This window comes from Belonocnema kinseyi, chromosome 5 (assembly GCF_010883055.1).
Source record: "Belonocnema kinseyi isolate 2016_QV_RU_SX_M_011 chromosome 5, B_treatae_v1, whole genome shotgun sequence".
NCBI lineage: Eukaryota > Metazoa > Arthropoda > Insecta > Hymenoptera > Cynipidae > Belonocnema > Belonocnema kinseyi.
Window position 1 is genome coordinate 80,535,316 of NC_046661.1, and position 21,678 is coordinate 80,556,993.

Genomic DNA, 21,678 nt, shown 5'->3' on the forward strand with positions numbered 1-21,678 from the left:
ATGCATTGTTAACCAAAACATATGAATTCTCAATGAAAAATGTAAAAGCTCAGAATTTAAACCAAAAACAAACAAAAAACATTTTAATTTTAAATAAAGGGCAGTGGATATTTCTACCAAAAGGATTACAATTTGAAATAAAAAACAGTGGAATTGGATTATATAAAATATCAATTCTCAAACAAAAATGGAATAGTTCAATTTTATATTAACAAAAACAAATTATAGACAAGAAAAAACGAATCATAAATAAAATAGTTTAAATTTTACCAAAAAAAGTTCATTTTTAATTTAAATTATACGTCTTTAATAAAAAAAAAATTAATTTTTAACAAAAATGTTCAATTTTTAATCAACTAGTTGAATTAAAAAAAATTAATCATAAAGAAAAGAGGTTATAGTTGATATTTTAACTAAAAAACATTTTAATTTTAAATCAAAAACAGTCAGATTCAATCAAAAAGATGTATTTTGAAATCAAGATGATTTATTTTTTAATAATAAAAACAAATTATTCTAACCAGAAACATCACTCTCTTTAATCATTTAATATTTCTTGTTTTTATTTATTTATTTGTATATAATATGTTTCTTTATTACCAATTTTTATCATTTATAAAAATGTAAAAATTGAAATAAGAGTTTTAATTTTTGAATTTTAAACCAACGAGGGGTTGGTCAATTGTAATTTTTAGTTTCGGTTCATTAATTTTTTAATGAGAGCTCACGTAGTAATCTTTCGGTTTTAAGGATGGAAGGCTGGCGAGTACGACTCTCGCTGCCTGCAGTTTTTTTCATTTGATTTTTTTTAATCAATAAAATATTTATAAATCTCACAAAATTCTGCAAATAATAATGTTTTAGTACCTTTTTCCACTGGCAAATTTAAATTTCAACTTTTATCCATTTTGGAAGGTAGGTAATGCGATTAAAAATACATTTTTTTATTTAAAAACCCTCGTTTGTACTTTTAATTTTAATTTTAATCAGTAAAAAATATGATGAAAAGTAATAACACTTATATAAAATACATTTCTTCGCGAAAAATATGATTAAATTTTAAAAAACGTCAGTTTTTCCTGAAAGTGGGCAGTAAACAAATTATTATTAGCTGAATTTCCTAAGTTTATTGAAGAAAATTCTATTTATAAATATTTTGTGAATAAAAAAAGTGCAGACAGCAAGAATAGAACACGGAACCTTCCGGATATGATGCCGAAGTGCAACTGCTTGAGCTACTAGCCGCTGGGAATTGTTTTTCATCAAACTCTATACATGCACACGTATATCTATTAAATGAATTAAAAATAAATAATTAATTTAACTTGGAGACAAAAGATTTGTCTGCGTGCATCAATTACTAACTTAAATTAAAAAGACTTTCCTTCAAGCGTGCGTCGATCGTTTCAGTGGAACCTATTTTGCCAGACTCATTGAGTTGGTATTTTGGTACATTCCATTTCAGCACAAAGGGAAATGAGTTATTCGAATGAGAATAAGCGACAATTTATTTGATACGGGGAAATTCGCCTTGAGGCAAATGGAGTTTGAAAAAGTAGATTGCTTTCTGCGGATACGAATTTGATTATAAAAATGGAGCAATGAATCAAAGCAAAATTATTCAGACAAAACAATATCATAATGAGAATAAAATTTAAAATTCGAAAATTTTTATCAAACCAGTGTTGGGTAATAACTTTTTACAAGTAACAAAGTTACTAGAAAGTTACGCTATTTGTATTTTTTTTTAACTTTGTTACCATTTTAAAAAGTAAATTGTAACCTAACTTAGTTGCGATTTTTTAGTAACTTAAAAGTTTAATTTTTGTTACTTTACAGTTACTTTGTATTTTTTGTATATCTCCATAATAGTCTCAATCATAACGAGAATAAAATTTACAATTCGAAAAGTTTTATCAACCCAGTGTTGGGTATTAACTTTTTACAAATAACAAAGTTACTAGAAAGTTACGTTATTTGTAATTTTTTGGTTAACTTTGTTACGATTTTAAAAACTAAGTTGTAACGTAACTATTTTACGATTCTGCAGTAACTTAGAACTTTAATTTTTGTTATTTTAAAGTTATTTTATGTGTTTTTTATATCTCCATGATAATCTCCATCATAATGAGAATAAAATTTACATTCCGAAAAGTTTGCCCAAATCAGTGTTGGGTATTAACTTCTTACAAGTAACAAAGTTACTACAATGTTACGTTATTTGTCATTTTTTTCGGTAACTTTGTTACAATTTTTTACGATTTTTGCAATAACTTGGAACTTTAATTTTTGTTGCTTGAAAGTTACTTTGTGTCTCTTGTATATCTCCATGATAATCTCCATGATAATAAGAATAAAATTTACAATTCGAAAAGTTTATCCAAACCAGTATGAAAGTAACGTTATTTGTAATTTTTTGAATAAATCTGTTACTATTTTAAAAAGTAAATTATAACGTAACTTTGTTGCTATTTTTGTAGTAACTTGGAACTTTAATTTTTGTTACTTTAAAGATACTTTGTGTTTTTTGTATATCTCCATGATAATCTCCATCATAATGAGAATAAAATTTACATTCCGAAAAGTTTTCCCAAATCAGTGTTGGGTATTAACTTCTTATAAGTAACAAAGTTACTACAATGTTACGTTATTTGTCATTTTTTTCGGTAACTTTGTTACAATTTTAAAAAGTAAATTGTAACGTAACTTAGTTACGATTTTTGCAGTAACTTGGGACTTTAATTTTTGTTGCTTGAAAGTTACTTTGTGTCTCTTGTATATCTCCATGATAATTTCCATGATAATAAGAATAAAATTTACAATTCGAAAAGTTTATCCAAACCAGTGTTGGGTATTAACTTTTTACAAGTAACAAAGTTACTAGAAAGTAACGTTATTTGTAATTTTTTGGATAAATCTGTTGCTATTTTAAAAAGTAAATTATAACGTAACTTTGTTTGCTATTTTTGTAGTAACTTGGAACTTTAATTTTTGTTACTTTAAAGATACTTTGCGTTTTTTGTATATCTCAATGATAGCCTCAATCTTAATGAGAATAAAATTTACAATCCGAAAAGTTTAACCAAACCAGTGTTGGGTATTAACTTCTTACAAGTAACAAAGTTACTAGAATGTTACGTTATTTGCCATTTTTTCGGTAACTTTGTTACAATTTTACAAAGTAAATTGTAACGTAACTTTGTTGCGATTTTTGTAGTAACTTGGAACTTTAATTTTTGTTACTTTAAAGTTACTTTGTGTCTTTTGTATATCTCCATGATAATGAGAATAAAATTTACAATTCGAAAAGTTTATCCAAACCAGTGTTGGGTATTAACTGTTTACAAGTAACAAAGTTACTAGAAAGTAACGTTATTTGTATTTTTTTTATAAATCTGTTACAATTTTCAAAAGAAAATTGTAACATAACTTAGTTACGATTTTTGCAGTAACTTGGAACTTTAATTTTTGTTGCTTGAAAGTTACTTTGTGTCTCTTGTATATCTCCATGATATTCCCCATGATAATGAAAATAAAATTTACAATCCGAAAAGTTTATCCAAACCAGTGTTCTGTATTAACTTTTTACAAGTAACAAAGTTACTAGAAAGTTACGTTATGTGTAATTTTATAGTTAACTTTGTTACAATTTTAAAAAGTAAATTGTAACGTAACTTCTTTACAACTTTTGCAGTAACTTGAAACTTTCATTTTTGTTACTTTAAAGTTACTTCGTTTTTTTTGTCTATCTCCTATCTATTTTGTTTTAAATTTTACTACTTGGTTGAAAAGTAATCTTTTTGCTCAAAAGTCATATTTTCGGTTGAAAATTTAACTGTTTCGTAGAAAATTCTTTTCTTTGATAAAAAATCCTATTTTGGTAAAAAAATCTCATTTTGTTGTTAAAAATTAAACTATTTTGATTGAAAACTAATCTGATTTGAGTGAGCATTCAGCTATTTTTGGTAAAATTTGTATTTTTTGTTTAAATCCAACTATGATTGATTTCAAACCAAAATCTTTTTTTGGTTTCAAATTCATGTATTGTTGTTGAAAGTTCAACTATTTGGCTGTAAAAAAACTTTTTTTAAAAGTCCAATTTTCGGTTTGAAAATTTAGCTGTGTCTTCAGAAATTGATTTTTGTGATTTGAAGATTAAAAAATTTATAGGCAATTTTTTTTCTTTATTGGTTCAAAATCATTGTTGCAAATACACCTCTTTGGTTGAAAATGTAATTATTTTGTTTCAAATTCGTTTTTTTTTGCTAGAAAATTAAAATATTTCGGTAGGAAATTTAACTATTTAGTAAAAAATTTACTTTGTTGTTGAAAATTAATATTTTTGGTAGAAAAAAATGAACCATCTAGATAAAGGGTCATGTAATTTGTTGAAAATTAAGTTATTCGGTTAAAAGGAGAACTACTTTGTAAAAAATTCAGTTATTTGGTTAAAGATTCATAATTTTAGTTCAAAAGTCAACTCTTTGCTTAAAAATTTGATTGTTTTTAAATTCATTTTTGTTTGTGGCGAGGGGGGGGGGAGCTAGACCATGAAACAGTGAAGTTAAACTTTCAACCAGGTATTTAAATTAGCCAAAAAAATTAATTTCTTAAAAATTGATTATATAAATTTTCAACCAACGAGATGAAACCTTGACCAACAAATTAAATTTTTTACAAAGTAGTTCAACTTTCAACCAGATTGTTGAATTTTTAACCAAAAAAAATCAGCTTGTAAGCAAATAGTTTAAATCTTTAATGAAAAAAATTAATGGTCTAATTAATTTTTAAAGAAACAAATAATGGGGAAAATTTAACCAAAAAATGAATTTAAAAAAAGTGATTTAACTTTAAATTAGTTGAGCTTTCAACAAAAGAGTTTAAAGAATTTTCAAGAAAATAGTTCGATTTTTAACCGAGGATAAATTGCCAACTGAAGAGATTAATTTTCTGAAAATTAAATAGTAAAAAAATTTATGATCATAATAATGTTGTTGAATCTGCCCAATAAGATTCATTCATAAATAGAAATCCAACATTTTGTTAACTTGCCAAATCAAATTAGAACATCTCAATGTCTTCAGCTTAATAGTTTAAAATAGAATAGATTATAATTCTTTTATAGAAAGGTTTTTTCATTTTTTATTATTTGATTATAATTGTTGTGAAAAGTATTTTTAAATGCAATAAATAAAAAATGCATTCATAATGAAAATTAATGGCAATTGACTTTTTTTATTGGAACCTTACATAGTTTATATGATTTATTGAGTCTATAATAGCGCTCACTTTCTATATTTGTGTTGATTGTAAATGGACTAATTAGTTTGACGTCAGCAGTCAGAAAATTACGCAATTAATATCATTATTGCGCAAGCAATATTTTTTCGCTTGTATTAAAATTGATCAATAATTAATAAACAATTGATTGACTTATTATTGATTCGAACAGATTGGCAATGACGTGAGGGTTTCGAATTTTAATTGGTACTAAATGGGTCATCCTTCTTTTGATCACTACTCAATTTTAATTTTTAAATAAATGCATTCAAACTTAAATAATTAATTAATTACTTAAATATTGGGTATTGGTAACTACTTTTAAATTATATATTTTTATTTTAAAACTTTTTATACATGGTTATATAAATTATTAAAATGAAAAAATCATAAATTTAAAGTGTTCAATTGAAATTATTCTATTTAAATTCTTTAATATTCAACCATTTTTAAATTTGATCCTTGAAAAATTCTATTTAAAAAAATAATAATAAACGTACATTCTTTAAATATCTAAACTTTATTTTAAAGTTCTCAAATTTGGTATGTTTACATTTTTTATATACTTAAATATCAATTTCCTACCACAAAATGCATTTTTTTTTAAGAAAATAGTTGAATTTATTATAAAATAATTAAATTTTTTAGAAAATAGTTAAATTTTCCACCAAATAATATAACTTTTTAGGAGAAATTGGAATTTTTTTTAAAATTTACAGTTTTAATTAAAAATAACGACTTTTCTGTCCTAATAGACGAATGTTCAACAAGAAAGTAGAGTTTTTGACAAAAATATGAACTTTTAACAAAATACAGGAACCTTAAAAAAAATTAAACTTCAACCAAAATGTTAAATATTCCATGAAATAGTTCAATTTTTAACAAAAGTTAATTTTTCAAAGAAGAAACATGAAGTTTCTACCAAAAAAAAGACATTTTAATACCAATAGGCGAATTTTCTTTAATTGATTTTTCACCAAAAAAGAAAGATTTTCAGAATATGCACAAATTGTCAAACAAATAATTAAATTTTAAAAAGGCAGACTTGGTACAAAAAATGGAAATTTTTCTTTTGCTGTACAAAATTAAATTTCAAGAAGAAAAACCGAATTTTTAACAAAATTGTGAAATCTTCAGCAAAATAGTTAATTTTTTAATAAAATAGTTAAAAATCTAAAAAAGTAGTCAAATTTTCAACTAAAGAAATTAATTTTATAACCAAAAAATATTTTTGATTTAAGAATTTTTTTAAACTTTTAAATTGTTGAAATTACAAGGAAAACACTAATTTCCTGAAAAAAGGAAATTTCAAACCAAGAAGTTTAGTTCTTTAACAAAAAGACGAATTTTCAACTAAAAATGAAAAAATGTAACCCAAAATTATTAAGTGAAAGTGTATTTTCAGTTTATGAAATCAATTTTTTTTTAATGTTTACAAAAATTTTTTAACATTAATTTTTGATAAAGAAGTTGAACTTTTACACAAAAAGTGAAAATTTCAATTTAAAAAAATCAATTTTCAATAAAATAGTTTTACCTTTACCCAAAGATATATATTTTCAACTACAATAATAAACATTTTTAGTTGGAAAAATTAATTTTCACACAGAGAAAAAGAAACTTTCAACCAAAGATGAATTTTCAACTAAAAATATGAATCTTCAACAAACAATGTAATATTTAAATAAATTTTTAAAAAACAGTTAGATTCAATATAAAAGACGGATTTTTAACTAAAAAGGGTCAACTTTTAGTCTAAAAAAATTAATTTTAAACAAAAAAATATAAATTTTCAAACAAATATTTGAATTTCCACCCAAAGAGATTTATTCTCAACTGCAACAATCAAAATTTATAGTTGAAAGAATTAGTTTTCAACAAACAAAGAATTTAAACTGAAATCATAAATAATTAATGAATAATAAAATATTTTAACCAAATTTTTTAATTTTTGAATAAAAAGAGTTAAAATCGACCGAAAAAATCATCAAACTAGTTGAATTTTCAACCAAAGAATATTAATTTTGAAAGAAAACCGTTACATTTTTATCCGAAAGGATGAAATTTCTACTAGATTAGATAAATTTTCAAATCAAAACGATCAATTTTCAAAAAATAGTTGAATTTTCAAAAAACCAAATAGACAAATTTTGAAATAGAAAAATTATTTTTTCACAAAATTGTTTCATTTTTAATTCAAAAATTGAACTTTTGATTAGAACCATGATTTTTTTGTTACAAACAAAATGACTTTTTGACAAACCACAATTTTTTCAACAAATTGAATGAATTTTCAGCCAAATAGTTGAATATTCAACCAAAAAATTACTTTTTTCGCAAAGACGTTGGATTTTTAATCAAATAATTACATTTTTTTATCAAAAAACAAGAATTTTCAACTGGAGGATATGTTTTTCGATCTTAAATGAATAAAAAAAATTGTTCAACAAAATAGTTCAATTTTAAACAAATTAATATTGTTAGCCAAGAAAATTAATTTTCGATCTTAAAAAAATAAAAATATGTACATTTTCAAGCAAATAGTTGATTTTATAACAATAAATTATTGCATCTTTTCAACCTAATGTGCAATTACTACATTTTCAATTGAAAACATTAATTATTGCAAAAAAATTTTTGTTGACAAGATAGTTAAACTTTCAACCATGAAGACATAATTTCTAACAAAAAAAATGAAATTTTGACTAACTAAGTTGATTGTTCAGAATTTTGAACAAAAAAAATTATTCCTTACAAAATAGGTTCATTTTTAACCCAATAGTTACATTTTTAAGCAAAAAAATTATTTTTTTACAAAATTGTTGATTAAAGGATATAATTTTCGATTTTAAATAACAAAAAATGAAATTTTTTTTAAAAAGTCAGAATTTGAATAAAATAATGGTAATTTTTCAACCAGAGAAGAAATAATTATATTTTCAATTTAAAAAATCAATTTTTACGAGGAAATAAACAAATTTTCAACAAAGTAGTTCAATTTTCAACGAAAAAGATGAAAATCCTTGCAAAAATACGAATTTTCCACAAACTGCATAAATTTTCAACTACAAATATTCTTAACGCAAAAATTAATTTTCGATCCTAAATAAATAAAAATATATACATTTTCAAGGGAATATTTAATTTTTTAACACGAAATTATATCTTTTCAACCTAAAGTGAAATTATTACATTTTCAATTGAAAAAATTAATTTTGACCAAATAAACAAAAATTTTACAAAATAGTTCAATTGGAAACCAGGATAATGAAATTTCTAACTAAAAGACACATTTTCAACAAAACATATTAATTTTTATATAAACAGTCGAATTTTCATTTAGAAAAATGATTTTTTTACAAAATTGTTGAATTTGTAATCTAATAATTATATTTTTCACCAAAAACATAATCTTTTTACAAAAAAACGAATTTGCAACCAAAAAGAATGACTATTTTACAATTATAAATTAAATTAATTAATTTTTTTATTAAAATTTAGTAAAAATTACTTGACTTTTGCAAGATTCTTTTTTGAAAATTACTGACTTTTTCCTGATTTTCATTTCTCCTGACCTAATCTTAAGTATTCAATTAAATTTGAAAATTTAATCCATTAAAATGTCCTTTCTCGTAACTTTGTAATCTCGTCGTTTACCTACTTTGAGTCTGATGGAAATTCTCGAGGGCTGTTTCAACATACGCTGCAACTCTCAATCCAAAGGTTTACTGAAGCTCGTTAACTAAAACCGTTTCCAGCACAAATTCCACTAATAATTGAATTTTCCATTTTAACTTCAAACAACTCGTTTCTAAAACTCAATAAAAAAAAGAAAAGTGGTGAAAAATAAATGTTTAGGAATATTTTCGACTACTTAGAAATCATTCAAAAGTGAATATTGAAATCAACGAAAATAGACTATTTAAATCAGTAACAATGATTATTGAAATCGATAAAAAGGACTATTTAAGTCATTCAAAAGGGACTATTTAAATCAATCAAAAAGGAGTGTTTAAATCAGTCAAAAGAGTATATTTTAATCAGTAAAAAGGAACTATATAAATCAGTCAAAGGTAATATTTAAATGAATTGAAATTACTATTTAAATGAGTCAAAAATGACTTTAAAAATCAATCAAATTATCACAGGTGAAGATTCAACTTAAATTATGAATCTTTAATCAAAAAATGAATTATTATTAGAAGTAGTTCCAAATTTACAAAATAGTTGAATTTTAAAATAAACAAAACATTGATTTTAAAAACAAAAACTGGATTTTAAGCATATAAATTTGCATATAAAATGATAAATTATTAATAAAAATAATGAATTTTATCAAAGCAGTTCAACTTTTAACCTACCCTAGTTGAATTAAAAAAAAAATAATTTTCTGCCAAATAGTTGAATTAGCAACTAAAAAAACATTTTTCAATCTAAAAAGGATTGGCTAACTTTTTATTTAACATAATTAGTTTAAAACCATTAAAGACAACAAATCAAATTTTATATTATTAAATTTTCAAGTAAAATCATCAAAAGATGATTTTTTAGTAAAAAAGACTTTATTTTTTATCAATAAAACGAATTTTCAACTAAATAAATTAAGTTTTAAGCAAATGGTTGAATTTTCAACTGAATCGAACTGAAATCTAATGAAATCCAATCCAATCATGAAATAAATCAATGTGTAGTTAAAAAATTAATTTTTAACCCAAAAAAAACAAAGAAATTTCCACTAAATTCTTGAATTATCAACCATATAAACAAGTTTTTAAATAAAATTATAAATTACGTATTAAGAATAAAACTCAATTTTGAACAAATTAGTTTAATATTCAAGCAAGTAGTTGAATTTTGAACCAAAGAAGATGAATTATCAATTTTCAAATAACAAAATTTAATTTAAAAAAAAATCTGTAATTAAATAGTAAAATTTGCAAACAATTAGTTTAATATTTGAAAACAAAATAAATAATTGTTATCTAAATAGCTGAACCACAAAGATTTATTTTTCACCAAAAAAGTCCAATTTTGAAAATAATACATGAACTTCCAAAAATGTTCAATTTTAAACTTAAAAAGATCAACTTTTGACGAATAATATAATAAGTAAATATTTTAACGAAAAAAATTGGTTTACAACTTTTTTAAATCGAATTTTCAAAAAACAAAAAATATTTTTGTTATAAATCAAAATCAATTGAATTAAACTGAAAACGATGATTTTTAAATAATATAAAATAATTAATCTTCAACTAAAATTGTTAAATTTTCTGTTAAAAAAAATTTTTTTCGATTGAAAAAAAAACGAATTTTCAACCGAAAAGTTGGTTTTTCAACTAAAATGATGAATTTTTAACAGCAAAAATAATTTTTTAGCAAAATGATTTAACCTTTGAATAATTTGTTCAATTTTCAAGTAAAAAATTGATTTTTTGACGAATAATGTAATAAGTAAATATTTCAACCTAAAAATATTTTTTTTTAAATAAAAAAGTTAAATTTAAAAAAAAATACGAATTTTCAACAAAATAGTTAATTCTTTAACCAAAGAAGATTAATAAAATAATATATTAATCAATTTATTTATTAGGTTTAATATAAGAAATAATATAAGGGAGGATCTAAGACTTTGGATAAAAAAATATTTTATAGATGAATCATTAACATTTTTATATAAAAATAAAATTATTGGAATAAATGATATTTTACTAATTGCAATTCGAATTCAAAAAAATATTCAAGAAATTTAATTTAACTCGGATTACAATCAAACAGCAACATTTTCAGGTAAGGGATGAAATTTCTACTAAAATAGATCACGTTTTAAATGAAAAAAAAACGAATTCTCAAAACAATATTTTAATTTCCAACCAAGAAAGACTGCGAGTAAATTTTTAACCTTAAAAGTTGAATTTGCAACAAAGCAGTTAAATTTTCAATTAAATAATAGAATTTGAAATTAAAAAATTTTAATTTTTAAAATCCCTCAACTTTTCTCGGACCAATTTTTCATTTTCCTTGACTTTTAATATTCAAAGACCAGAATCTTAATCTCTTAATATATTTAACGGAGAATATTTTATAAACCGAATAAAAAATTTCTCAAATTAGAATTAAAAATTGTAGCAATTAGAGAAATTTTGTTACTTTTGCAAAAAAATGTTGTTTTTAATCTCTGAATGCCCTGATTTCCAGCTTTTTCCTAAGCTTTGGTCACTCTGCATTTCAGGTTATTTAATAAACTTAATAATTACTTAATTAAATAAACAAATTAGATATTAGATTTATTGCCAGAAAAGAAAAGAGAAACACATTACGTATGACAAATGTATTCCTTGTCACGTAGTACACCTTCATTTAAATAATAATAGCAAATAATTTCTTCATCGAACTTGTTAATCGTCGCACGTAGATTATTGCGTTTAAAAATTGCGTTCCCGTCAAGAAAAAAAACAAACAAAAAAACTTGGCGCCAGGTGACAAAGATTTATTGATTTTACAGAAAATTATATTAAAAAGAATAATTTAATTTAAATTCCTCTTTTCTTCGACGTAAAAAAGTGAATTTACATTTTTCAAATCATTTTTTAAAGTTATTTGTTTTTTAAATTCAATATAAAATTTTTGAGGTAAATTTATTCAATACGCAATTTTATGGGATGGGAATTTCCCTGCGTATTTTATACCATTGTTTTAACGTCTGAAAAATTTCCAAGCCGTGGAGAATTCCCACTAAAATATACAGCGACATGTTCAGAATGTTCGTCAGATTTTTCCTGAAATTCATTCGCGAAGAAGGAAAACCCAAGAAGGACAAATAATAAATTGGAACAATCAAAAATGACTTTCAAATTAATATTGCGATATTAGGGTTGTTTCAAAAATATTTCTCAACCAAAATTCCTTTTTCAAATGATTTTTTTAAAAATATATATAACATTGCAACTATCTGATTAATTAATTAATTAAATTTTATTCCTAAAACCAAGATGAGAATTGGCAACGATTTTATTAACTTCTTATTGCTGGCTGCTTCACTACGATTAAATTAATTAATTTTTTGTGATCATTAAATTAAAATGCCAGAAGAATGAACTTCTATCTTTTTTATTTCTTTATTCGAATAATTTAACAAAAATTTTACACATAGCATTGCCACTCATTAATTAATTAATTAAATTTTATTCTTAAGATAAAAATGAAAATTTGCACCGATTTTATTCATTTATAATTGCCGGCTATTTCACTACGATTAAATTAATTTTTTGTGACCATTAAAATAAAATGCCTGAAGAATAAACTTCTATCTTTTTTATTTCTTTTTTGTTATGCACCACATAAAATTGTACTTAGAAAAGATTTTGTTTGGCCACTATGTAAAATTAAGATTTAAATATTTTAAATGATTGTATATTTAATATTAAATTCTATATTATTTATTCAAAATTATTATTATTATATTATAGAAGAAATTAACAAATTAACAAATTTGCATATTTTATTTAAAGATTGTCTTTTTTAATAGAAAATTAATCTTCATGGTCGATAATTCAATTAGTAATTTATTTGAAATTGAAACTAATTGGTGGAAAATTAACTTTTTTTGTTGAAAATTAGTGTGTCTGGCTTAAAAAATCAACATTTTGGTAGAAAATTAAACTTTTTTGTAGATTTTTTTTTTAATTTAACATGCAATTTTTCAATTAAAATTTAACTATTCTATTTTAAATTAAAATATGAACATTTTTTTGTTCAAAAAATTAACTTTTTAGTCGAAATTTATGAAATTCGTTGAAAATTCAACTGTTTGGTTAAAAATTAACTTTTTTATTGAAAATTCAAATATCTTGCAAAAAAAAAACCTTTAAGCTTAAAAAATAATACTTTGGTAGAAAATTGAACTGTTTTGTAAAGAATTCGTTTTTGAAAATTTTACATTAATTTTTGTAGTAAACATTCAACTATTCTTTTTTGGCCTAAAAATTTATCTTTCTTAGTTTAAAAATTTAACAATTTAGTAGATAATTTATTCAATTTGTTGAAAAATCAACTATTTTGTTAATAATTTGTGTATTTTATTAAGAATTTGTGTATTTTATTGAGAATTTGTCTTTTTTAATATTTAATATTTAATAATAATCTTGTTAATCGAAAATGCAATTATTTCGTTTAAAATTCAACCGTATGGTTAAAAACTAACATTTTTTGTTGAAAATTCAAATTACCTGAAAAAAATAAGCGTTCTAGGCTTGAAAAATCAATACTTTGGTAGAAAACTAAACTGTTTTGTAGAATATTCGTTTTAAAAATTGAACATGCATTTTTTCAATTAAAATTTAACTACTCCATTTTGGATTAAAATATGAACATTTTTTAGTTCAAAAAATTAACTTTTTTGTAAAAAATTCGTTTTTCAACATTTTTAATTAATTTTTGTAACGAACATCCAACCATTCCATTTTGGGTTAAAAATTCATCTTTATTAGTATAAAAATTCAACAATTTAGTAGAAAATTTATCAAATTGGTTGAAAATTAGACTATTTTGTTAATAATTTGTGTATTTTATTGAGAATTTATCTTTTCTAATAGAAAATTAATTTTTTTTTGTTAAAAAGTAAAATTGATTACAAAAAATTATCCTTTTAGGCTGCAAAAATTAATACATTGGTAGAAAATTTAACTGTTTTGTAAAAAATTCGTTTTTGAACATTTTTAATTAATTTTGGTAATAAACATTCAAGTATTACATTTTCGGCTAAAAATTTAATGACTTAGTATAAAATTGACTAAATTTGTTAACAATTCAACCATTGTATTAAAATTGTGTATATTTTATTGAGAATTCGTCTTTTTTTATAGTAAATTAATTTTGTGGACGACAATGCAATTATTTCATTAAACAATTAAACTCTTTGGTTTAAAATTCACCTTTTTCAAAAATTTAAACAGTTTTGTAAAAAAATCGTTTTTAAAAATTCATTTTTTTAATGTTTAAACTATTTCATTTTGGGTTAAAAATTAAGCATTTTTCGTTCGAGAATTCAAATATCTATTAGAAAATTGATTAAATTTTGTTGATAATCCAACAATTTTGTTTGAAAAAATGTATATTTTATTGATAATTTGTTTTGAATATTTAACAGTTTTGTGGAAAATTCGTTTCAAAAAATTAAACATTCCGTTTTTTAATGACAATTTAACTATTCCATTGTGGGTTAAAAATAGGTCATTTTTAGTTTAAAAATTCAACTATTTTGACAAAAAATTGTACATTTTATTGAAAATTTGTATTTTTAAATAGAAAATTAATCTTTTTGGTTGAACATGCAATTACTTGGTTTAAAAATTAACTATTTAGTTGAAAATGAATTTTGTTCGTTACAATTTTACGTAGAAAATTGTTATTTCTGGTTAAAAAATTTATTTCCTTGTTGAAAATTTAACTGTTTTTTAGAAAATTCGATTTCAGAAATTAAATATTCAGTTTCTTAATTAAAATTTTAACTATTTTATTTTGAGGTAAGAATTGAGCATTTTTAATTCGGCAATTCAACTATCTGGAAGAAAATTTATAAATTTTTGTGGAAAATACTACAATTTTATTAAAAAATGGTATTTTTTTCTTGAAAATTCAAACAATTTGTTAAAAAATTTACTTTTTTGTAGAAAACTCGTTTTTCAGATTAAAAATTGAGTTTTTTCATGAAAATTTAACTATTTCATTTTGTGCTAATAATTGAGACTTTTTAGTTAAAAAATTGTACATTTTATTAAGAATTTGCTTTTCTTAATAAAAAATTAATTTTTTTTTATCGATCATTTAATTATTATTTGGTTTAAAACTCAACTGCTTGGATAAAAGTTAATTTTTTGTTTGTTAAAAACTCAAATGCCTAATAGAAAATTAGCCTGTTTGCCATAAAAATTTAACAATCTGATAGATAATTTAATTGTTTGGAATAAGATTTGTTTTTAAACTTTGTTAATTTATTTGTGTAATTAACATTGAAATAGTCCATGATGGTTTAAAAATTTAACTTTTTTAGTTAAAAAATTTAACTTTTTCATTGAAAATTCAAATATTTTATAAGAATTTTGCGTAGTAATTAAGAATTTGTCTTTTTACAAGAAAACTAATCTTTTTGTTAATAATGCAACCATTCAGTTGAAAATTCAACGGTTTTAAAAAAATTTTTTTTGTAAATTTTTTTTGTCTTGAAAATTTTACATTTTGGATGAAATTGTTTTCCTTTATTGACAAAAATTTTTTCTTAATTAAAATTTCAACCTTTGTTGAAAATTCGTCCTTTTGGTTTGAAATTTTGACTGTCAATCTTGCTTAATTGACGATATTCAACTTTTTTATGTTCTTCTTTTTGTTTTGAAAATTCAATTACTAAGATAGAAAATGTTTGAATAAAGCCATTTTTAAAGGTGCACATGTAATTTTAATTTTTTGTAAAAATTTGTAATTACTTGTATAATTTTAAATGTGTCCAAATTCTGAAAAAAATTAATAGTTTCTAGAAGAAGAATTTTGTTAATTTCCATGTTTTTTTAATTGGTAAAAAGTGTAGAAAATTATAAAAACAGCTCTACTAGAAAGTACAAGATTTTTCTAGGATTGGGACACTTTTCTACAAATTTTTACAAAAAATTACCATTTTCACACTCTTGTATTTTATAGTCATTTATTGTAATTTATTGTGAAAATACATTTTCCTGCAATATAAGTTTATAAATGAATCAATTCCCAACTTTAAGATAAAAATTCTGATATACTACTTTTAATTGTTTAACAGTTGTATCGATTATTTATAACTATAATTTTAACATTACTTGCTCTTTAAATAAAATGCAACCAATTTTTACTATCTACTTAAATAATTAAACTTTATTCTTAAACCGAAGATGAAACTTTACACCATTTTAATTTATTTATCATTTATTTCTATTTTGCAGCAATGCCGATATTCAGATTTAATTTATTTTTTATGCAAAATTACAAAATTTTTTTGTTCACTTCAAATAATTCAATTTTAGATTTTTTTAACTCCCTTCTTCTTATCATTATTTTTTTTTATATTTTTATTTCAAAACTTCGATTATTTATCAACAGAATTGTAACCTTAATTATTTTGTAATCAAAATGCAACCAATTTTGACTATCTAATTATTTAATTAAACTTTGTTCTTAAACTTATGATGAAAATTTGCACCATTATAATTTGTTTCTAATTTCTATTTTGCAACAATGCCAATTTTCAAATTTGTTAATTTATTTTTAATGCAAATTACAACATTTTTGGTTGATTTAAAATGATTCCATTTTTGAATTTTTTAATTTACTCCTGGTGATAATTATTCTTTATTTTAATTAAAAAATTGCAATTTTTATCAATTCATATTTCATTTCCTCAACACCTTACCTATAAATTTAGACTGTTTTGATCTTGAATTAATTAAAAAAATTTATACATCATTTAAAATACCGTATAAAGGGACTAAAAAAGGCAGTATGGGGTAAAGCAGAACACCTAGAATTTTTTATTTCCTGACATCATATTTCTTTTTCTGCATGAAAAATTAATGTCCCACTTTACCCCCACATATTCCACTTTACCCCACATGCCCCACTTTACCCTACATGTCCCACTAACCCCGTTTCACGATACTTATTAAAATAATTTTTTCAAAAATCTCCTGCCCCGCACGAATATATAATCAAACCAGAACTCACCGTCTTCGATGATAGGCAGGCATCATTAAGATAAAGATGATGAGTTTCCCATCTCCTGAGGAACTTGCTGGACAGAATTTTGCTGAAAAGAGTCCTCGTATGATTCAGATAACAGACTTGAATATCCCCCTCCTCCAGGGGTTTGAACCTTGGCCCAGCCGGCCCTGGACTGGGACTTGGGCTCGAGGATCCACTGGTGCTCGAACATCCAGCACTCTGCCTTTCCAAATTTGGACAAGACCTTGCCACTGGAAGACAAGCTGCAGCCTCCAAATTTTCTGGCTTCAGTAGCGATTTCCCAGTGTCTCCTTCCTCCCTCAAACTTCCGGTATCTGGTTCCTTAATCTCCTCGCCACTGGATCTCACTCCAGTCGAAAGTTGTGGAGAACTCGTACTCGTCGATTCCTGCCTCATGGCTCCCCCATTGACTGACAAAAACCCATAATAAGGTATAGCAGAGGAGGTGAGTGCCACCGTCGAAGCAGCAGCCGGACTAGAAGGTAAAGAGGACCCATCTTCAGTCTCTGTCTCTTGATTACAAATCTCATCATCATCCTCCTCCTCTTCCTCCTCCTCCTGATCACTGAACCCATTCAGGAGCGGAATGCCATTCACAGCAAAAATTCCTGGAGATGGAACATCCAGAAATTCCCTCGACAATCCTCCACAGGTCCTGTCTTCCGGGTTCCTGGACCCGGAAGAGGGTGTCGAGTCACTGGCAGGCGAGGGGGATGAACTCCGGCCTTCCCCATTACTTGAGTTTGAGGAATCCGAAGACTTGATTCTCAGGAGAAGTTTCTTACGCCACCTGCCCTTTCCAGAATTTTGGATTTCATCGTGTTGATGCCGATCGTTGTGACGACCCTCGTCCTGATGACCATTGGAGACCCTAGTCACGTTGATACTCGGTGAGTTGAGGGAATCTGGACCTGGGGAAAGAGGATCACTCTCCAGGTAATCAGTCCTGATCCCAGGAAGAGTGTCAGTGCTACTTCCTCCAGAGATTGAGAGTTCCTGATCGATGTACCTGATCGAGGATGATCCGGAACCTTCGCTTCTTGCCTCTGAACCCCTGCGTTTCGAATCCTGGATTTCTTCCTTGGCCTCGTTTGGAAGCGAGCTGGGGACTCCAGCTCGGGAAGTGCGAGAGAAAGGTCTCTGGAAGCAGAACATCCTGTGGGAAGAAGATCTGATTTGCGGAAATACGGAAGAGAGATTCGGAAGACCTGGTAGGTCAGGTTCACCCCCGCGGATCCTCCGGAAGAAACATCCTCCCGGGTCGGGAATGGGACTTTAACTCATCGTGTCTTCAACTTCCAACTTCACTTCTCTAAACCTAATTTTCGGATGTCACTGATCCTTGATTCCAATGTCCCAATTCCCCAACCAAAATGCTTCAAATTTGAGACAAGTGGTTAGATGAACCGGAGTGCGGAACTCCGTGGCGTGTTTCCGACGGCGTAATAGTCTGACAGCCCACTGGCAGGTGGGGCGCGACAACTAGAAGCTGCGGGGTGAAGGGGCGAGGCGTCGCGGCGCACGGCGTCCGTCCGATCGATGGGAAGGCCTGTGCACGCCTCGCACTGGATTATCTCGCCTCGGATGTCACTCGAATCTCCTGATAACACCAGGCCAACTACATCAAGGCCCCAAACACGTGGGTCTCCACTTTTCGAGTGTCATTAAACCGGCGTGTTTACCTCTTTTCCGGCTAGAGAGTATTTATAAATCGACCAACTCACACGAGCGCTATATATAAAACTTACACCGGTGTGGACCTTTAACTCGCGGTAGGTCTCTTAGGTGAATCTTTTCACAGCTGATGATTTCTCGACCTCGGATGATCAGCTTTCTTCAATTTCGAACCGTCTTCTTGTTTTCAAAATAATTCTGCCGAAGAGACCGCAACTTTTGCGGAAGGGACCACAATTTCTGCTGAAGGGACCACAACTTCGGCTGAAGCGATCACAACTTCTGCGGAAGGGACCACAACTCCTAGGGAGGGGACCACAACTTTTAAGGGATTCCTGATGATCAGTTTCAATTCCAGGCTGAATGACCCTTCAATTTCTGACTTTATTATTGCGTTTTAGAGAGTTTTGGATTTTCAAGGTCAAATTTTGAGTTTTTTGCAAAAGGGTTTTTCCGAGGCTATCAAGTGGAATGAAATGGGGATTCGCGAACTGGGAATCGGTTGGACATTAGGTACACAAGAGTACCACTCACTTACGCACCGACCGCGCAACTGCAACAGCAAAAGCTCGCGCTGAGTGATAAACGGGCTTAGTTCTCCGCGCCCGAATCGAGATCGCGCTCGAGTTTGCACCCACGCTCTGAACGTTCACGCGGACTTTCCAGAGAGAGACTCCGGCAATTTTGACTCAGGGAGAACCTAGAACCGTTCACCCGAAGATTGAACCTGCGCAATTGATCCAAATGAACCCTCAACTCGCCCTCGTCGATAAATGTCGCGCCCTTTCTTTTTTGGAATTTCCCTCCCAGGGCTCGATTCGAGTAGGGATTTCCGGTTCTAAACCATTCCTAAGTAGGGAAGTGGGTTTTGTTTTAGATGGGCTGTTTTAAGGGGGAGCTGTTATGTAATCATTCGGGAGAAAGGATTTATTGAAAGGATTTACTAAAAGGATTTTTGAAGATAAAACATTTTTTTAAAAGAGACTCTGAATAGGGCTTTTTAAAATTCTTTTTGTAAAAGCTTAAAGAGTGAGAATATAGGATTCTAGAGGTTTTTTGAAGTTTTAGGATTCAGTTTGTGATACAAATTTAAAATTTATTTATTTATTTTGAACAAAACACAAATATCTTTTCTACTAAAAAAGGTGGCTTTTTAACAAAATACTTGAATTTTCAACAAAATAATTACATTTTTAACATTATAGATGAATTTTCAACCTAACCAGATAAATTTACAACAAAAAAGTGTCATAGTTTATATTTCAATCAAAAAAAGATGAAATTTATAGCAAAAAAATTAATGTTCAAAATAAAAAGATGAATTTTCAACAAATACAGATTTTTCACTCAGGAAATAAATAAAAGTTTTTCTAAATTATTGAATAATTAAGCCAAATGATGAATTTTCTCTACAAAAATTGAATTTTTAAACCAAAAAATGGGAATTTTTAGCAACAAATTAATTTTCCACGAATTTGATTGATTTTTACAAATAAAATGAAATTATAATCGAAGAAAATTATCTCTTTGCGAAAAAGCAGAATTTTCAACTGAAAAAGATCAATCTTAAAAAAATTGAACAGTTACATTTTAATCTTTAATAAAAAAAACTTTCGAGAATAAAGTTGAAATTTTAACCAAATAATTGAATTTTTAATTAAAAAGGATTAATTTTCAACAAAATTCGGAAATTATTAAATTCTGAGATCTGAGAATAAGGAAATAACTACTGTCAATTTGTTTTCAAAGTTATATAAATGAAATTTTTTTTAAATTCTTATAAAAATTCAAAAATATTTTAGAAGATTTAAAAATATTCCGTGAATTTTCAGAAATCTTTCAGCGTTTTAAAATATTTTTGATCTCTTTTGAAAATTCCTCAATTTCGTTTTAAATGACTCGAATTATTGGAATGGCTGAGAGATCCCGAAACTAGAATGTCCGAATTAAAACAATTTACATTTCTTTTAATCAATGTTATTTATTTATTACAAATAAAATAATGAAACATTTCTATAAAAGACAGCTTTTTAAAAATAATGTACATTTTTTATTATTTTTTATATGAAGAATAACAATAATTATGAGAAAAGGATTCTCCAATGCACTTTTTTAAATGTACATAGTATTTATTTTAATTATTGCTGCTATAATAAAAATATTGTTCTTTCATTATCCCTTTAAATTAAGAAATATTTTTCTCAATTATTTTTATTTCAAATTCGAACAATATTTTTTTTTAAATACATTGAAAATTCAAAAAAGTGTTTTAATTCAAATATTTCATTATTGTACTTTTAACAAATAAATGTTATTTATTAAAAAATAATTTATTTGATTGTTTAAATTCGCTCTTATTTTGATTTCAGGAATTTTGTATTAGCAGGTGTTTTATAGATCGGAAATTTTCTGTCGAAAGTTTTATTGTTTGGGAATTTTTAAATTCGCTAATATTAAAATTCATGTCAGGAATTTTATTATTATAATAATTATAATTTTGGGAATTATCTTTACAAAAATTGAATTTTCAAAGAAAAAACATGACTTTTCAGCAAAAAATTAATTTTGAAGATGAATTTTAATATAATTTTGAGATGAATTTTGAATAATCAATAGACGAATTTTGAACAAATAAGGATTTTTCACTGAAGAAATAAATAAAAGTTTATATAAATTGTTGGTACCAGCAGGCCAAAAGACAAATTAGCTTTACAAAAATTTATTTTTCAAACAAAAAATATGAATTTTCAGCATAATTGCTGAATTTTCAACCAAAAAGTTGCATTTTTACCCAAGAAAGGTGAAATTTTTTCTTAAACAGATGAATTTTGATTTTAATTAAAAAAATAGAATTGTTAACAAAAAAGTATAACTTGTTAGCAAAATTGTTAAATTTTCAACCAAAAATAAAATTTATGATTAAAAAGATAATTTTCAGAAAAAAGTTTTTGAGAATTTTCA

At 25.5% G+C, this 21,678-nt stretch overlaps 1 protein-coding gene across 1 annotated transcript in view; it reads right to left on the bottom strand.

Moving 5' to 3' along the window:
* LOC117172889 (C-Maf-inducing protein-like) overlaps positions 1–19,120 on the bottom strand; it is a 137,877-nt gene extending 118,757 nt beyond the window's left edge. The window contains exon 1 of the mRNA XM_033361176.1: positions 17,026–19,120. Within this exon, the coding sequence (XP_033217067.1) occupies positions 17,026–18,198 (1,173 nt within the window). The 5' untranslated portion in view covers positions 18,199–19,120. The remainder of the gene's footprint in view (positions 1–17,025) is intronic.
* Between the last annotated feature and the right edge of the window lie 2,558 nt (positions 19,121–21,678).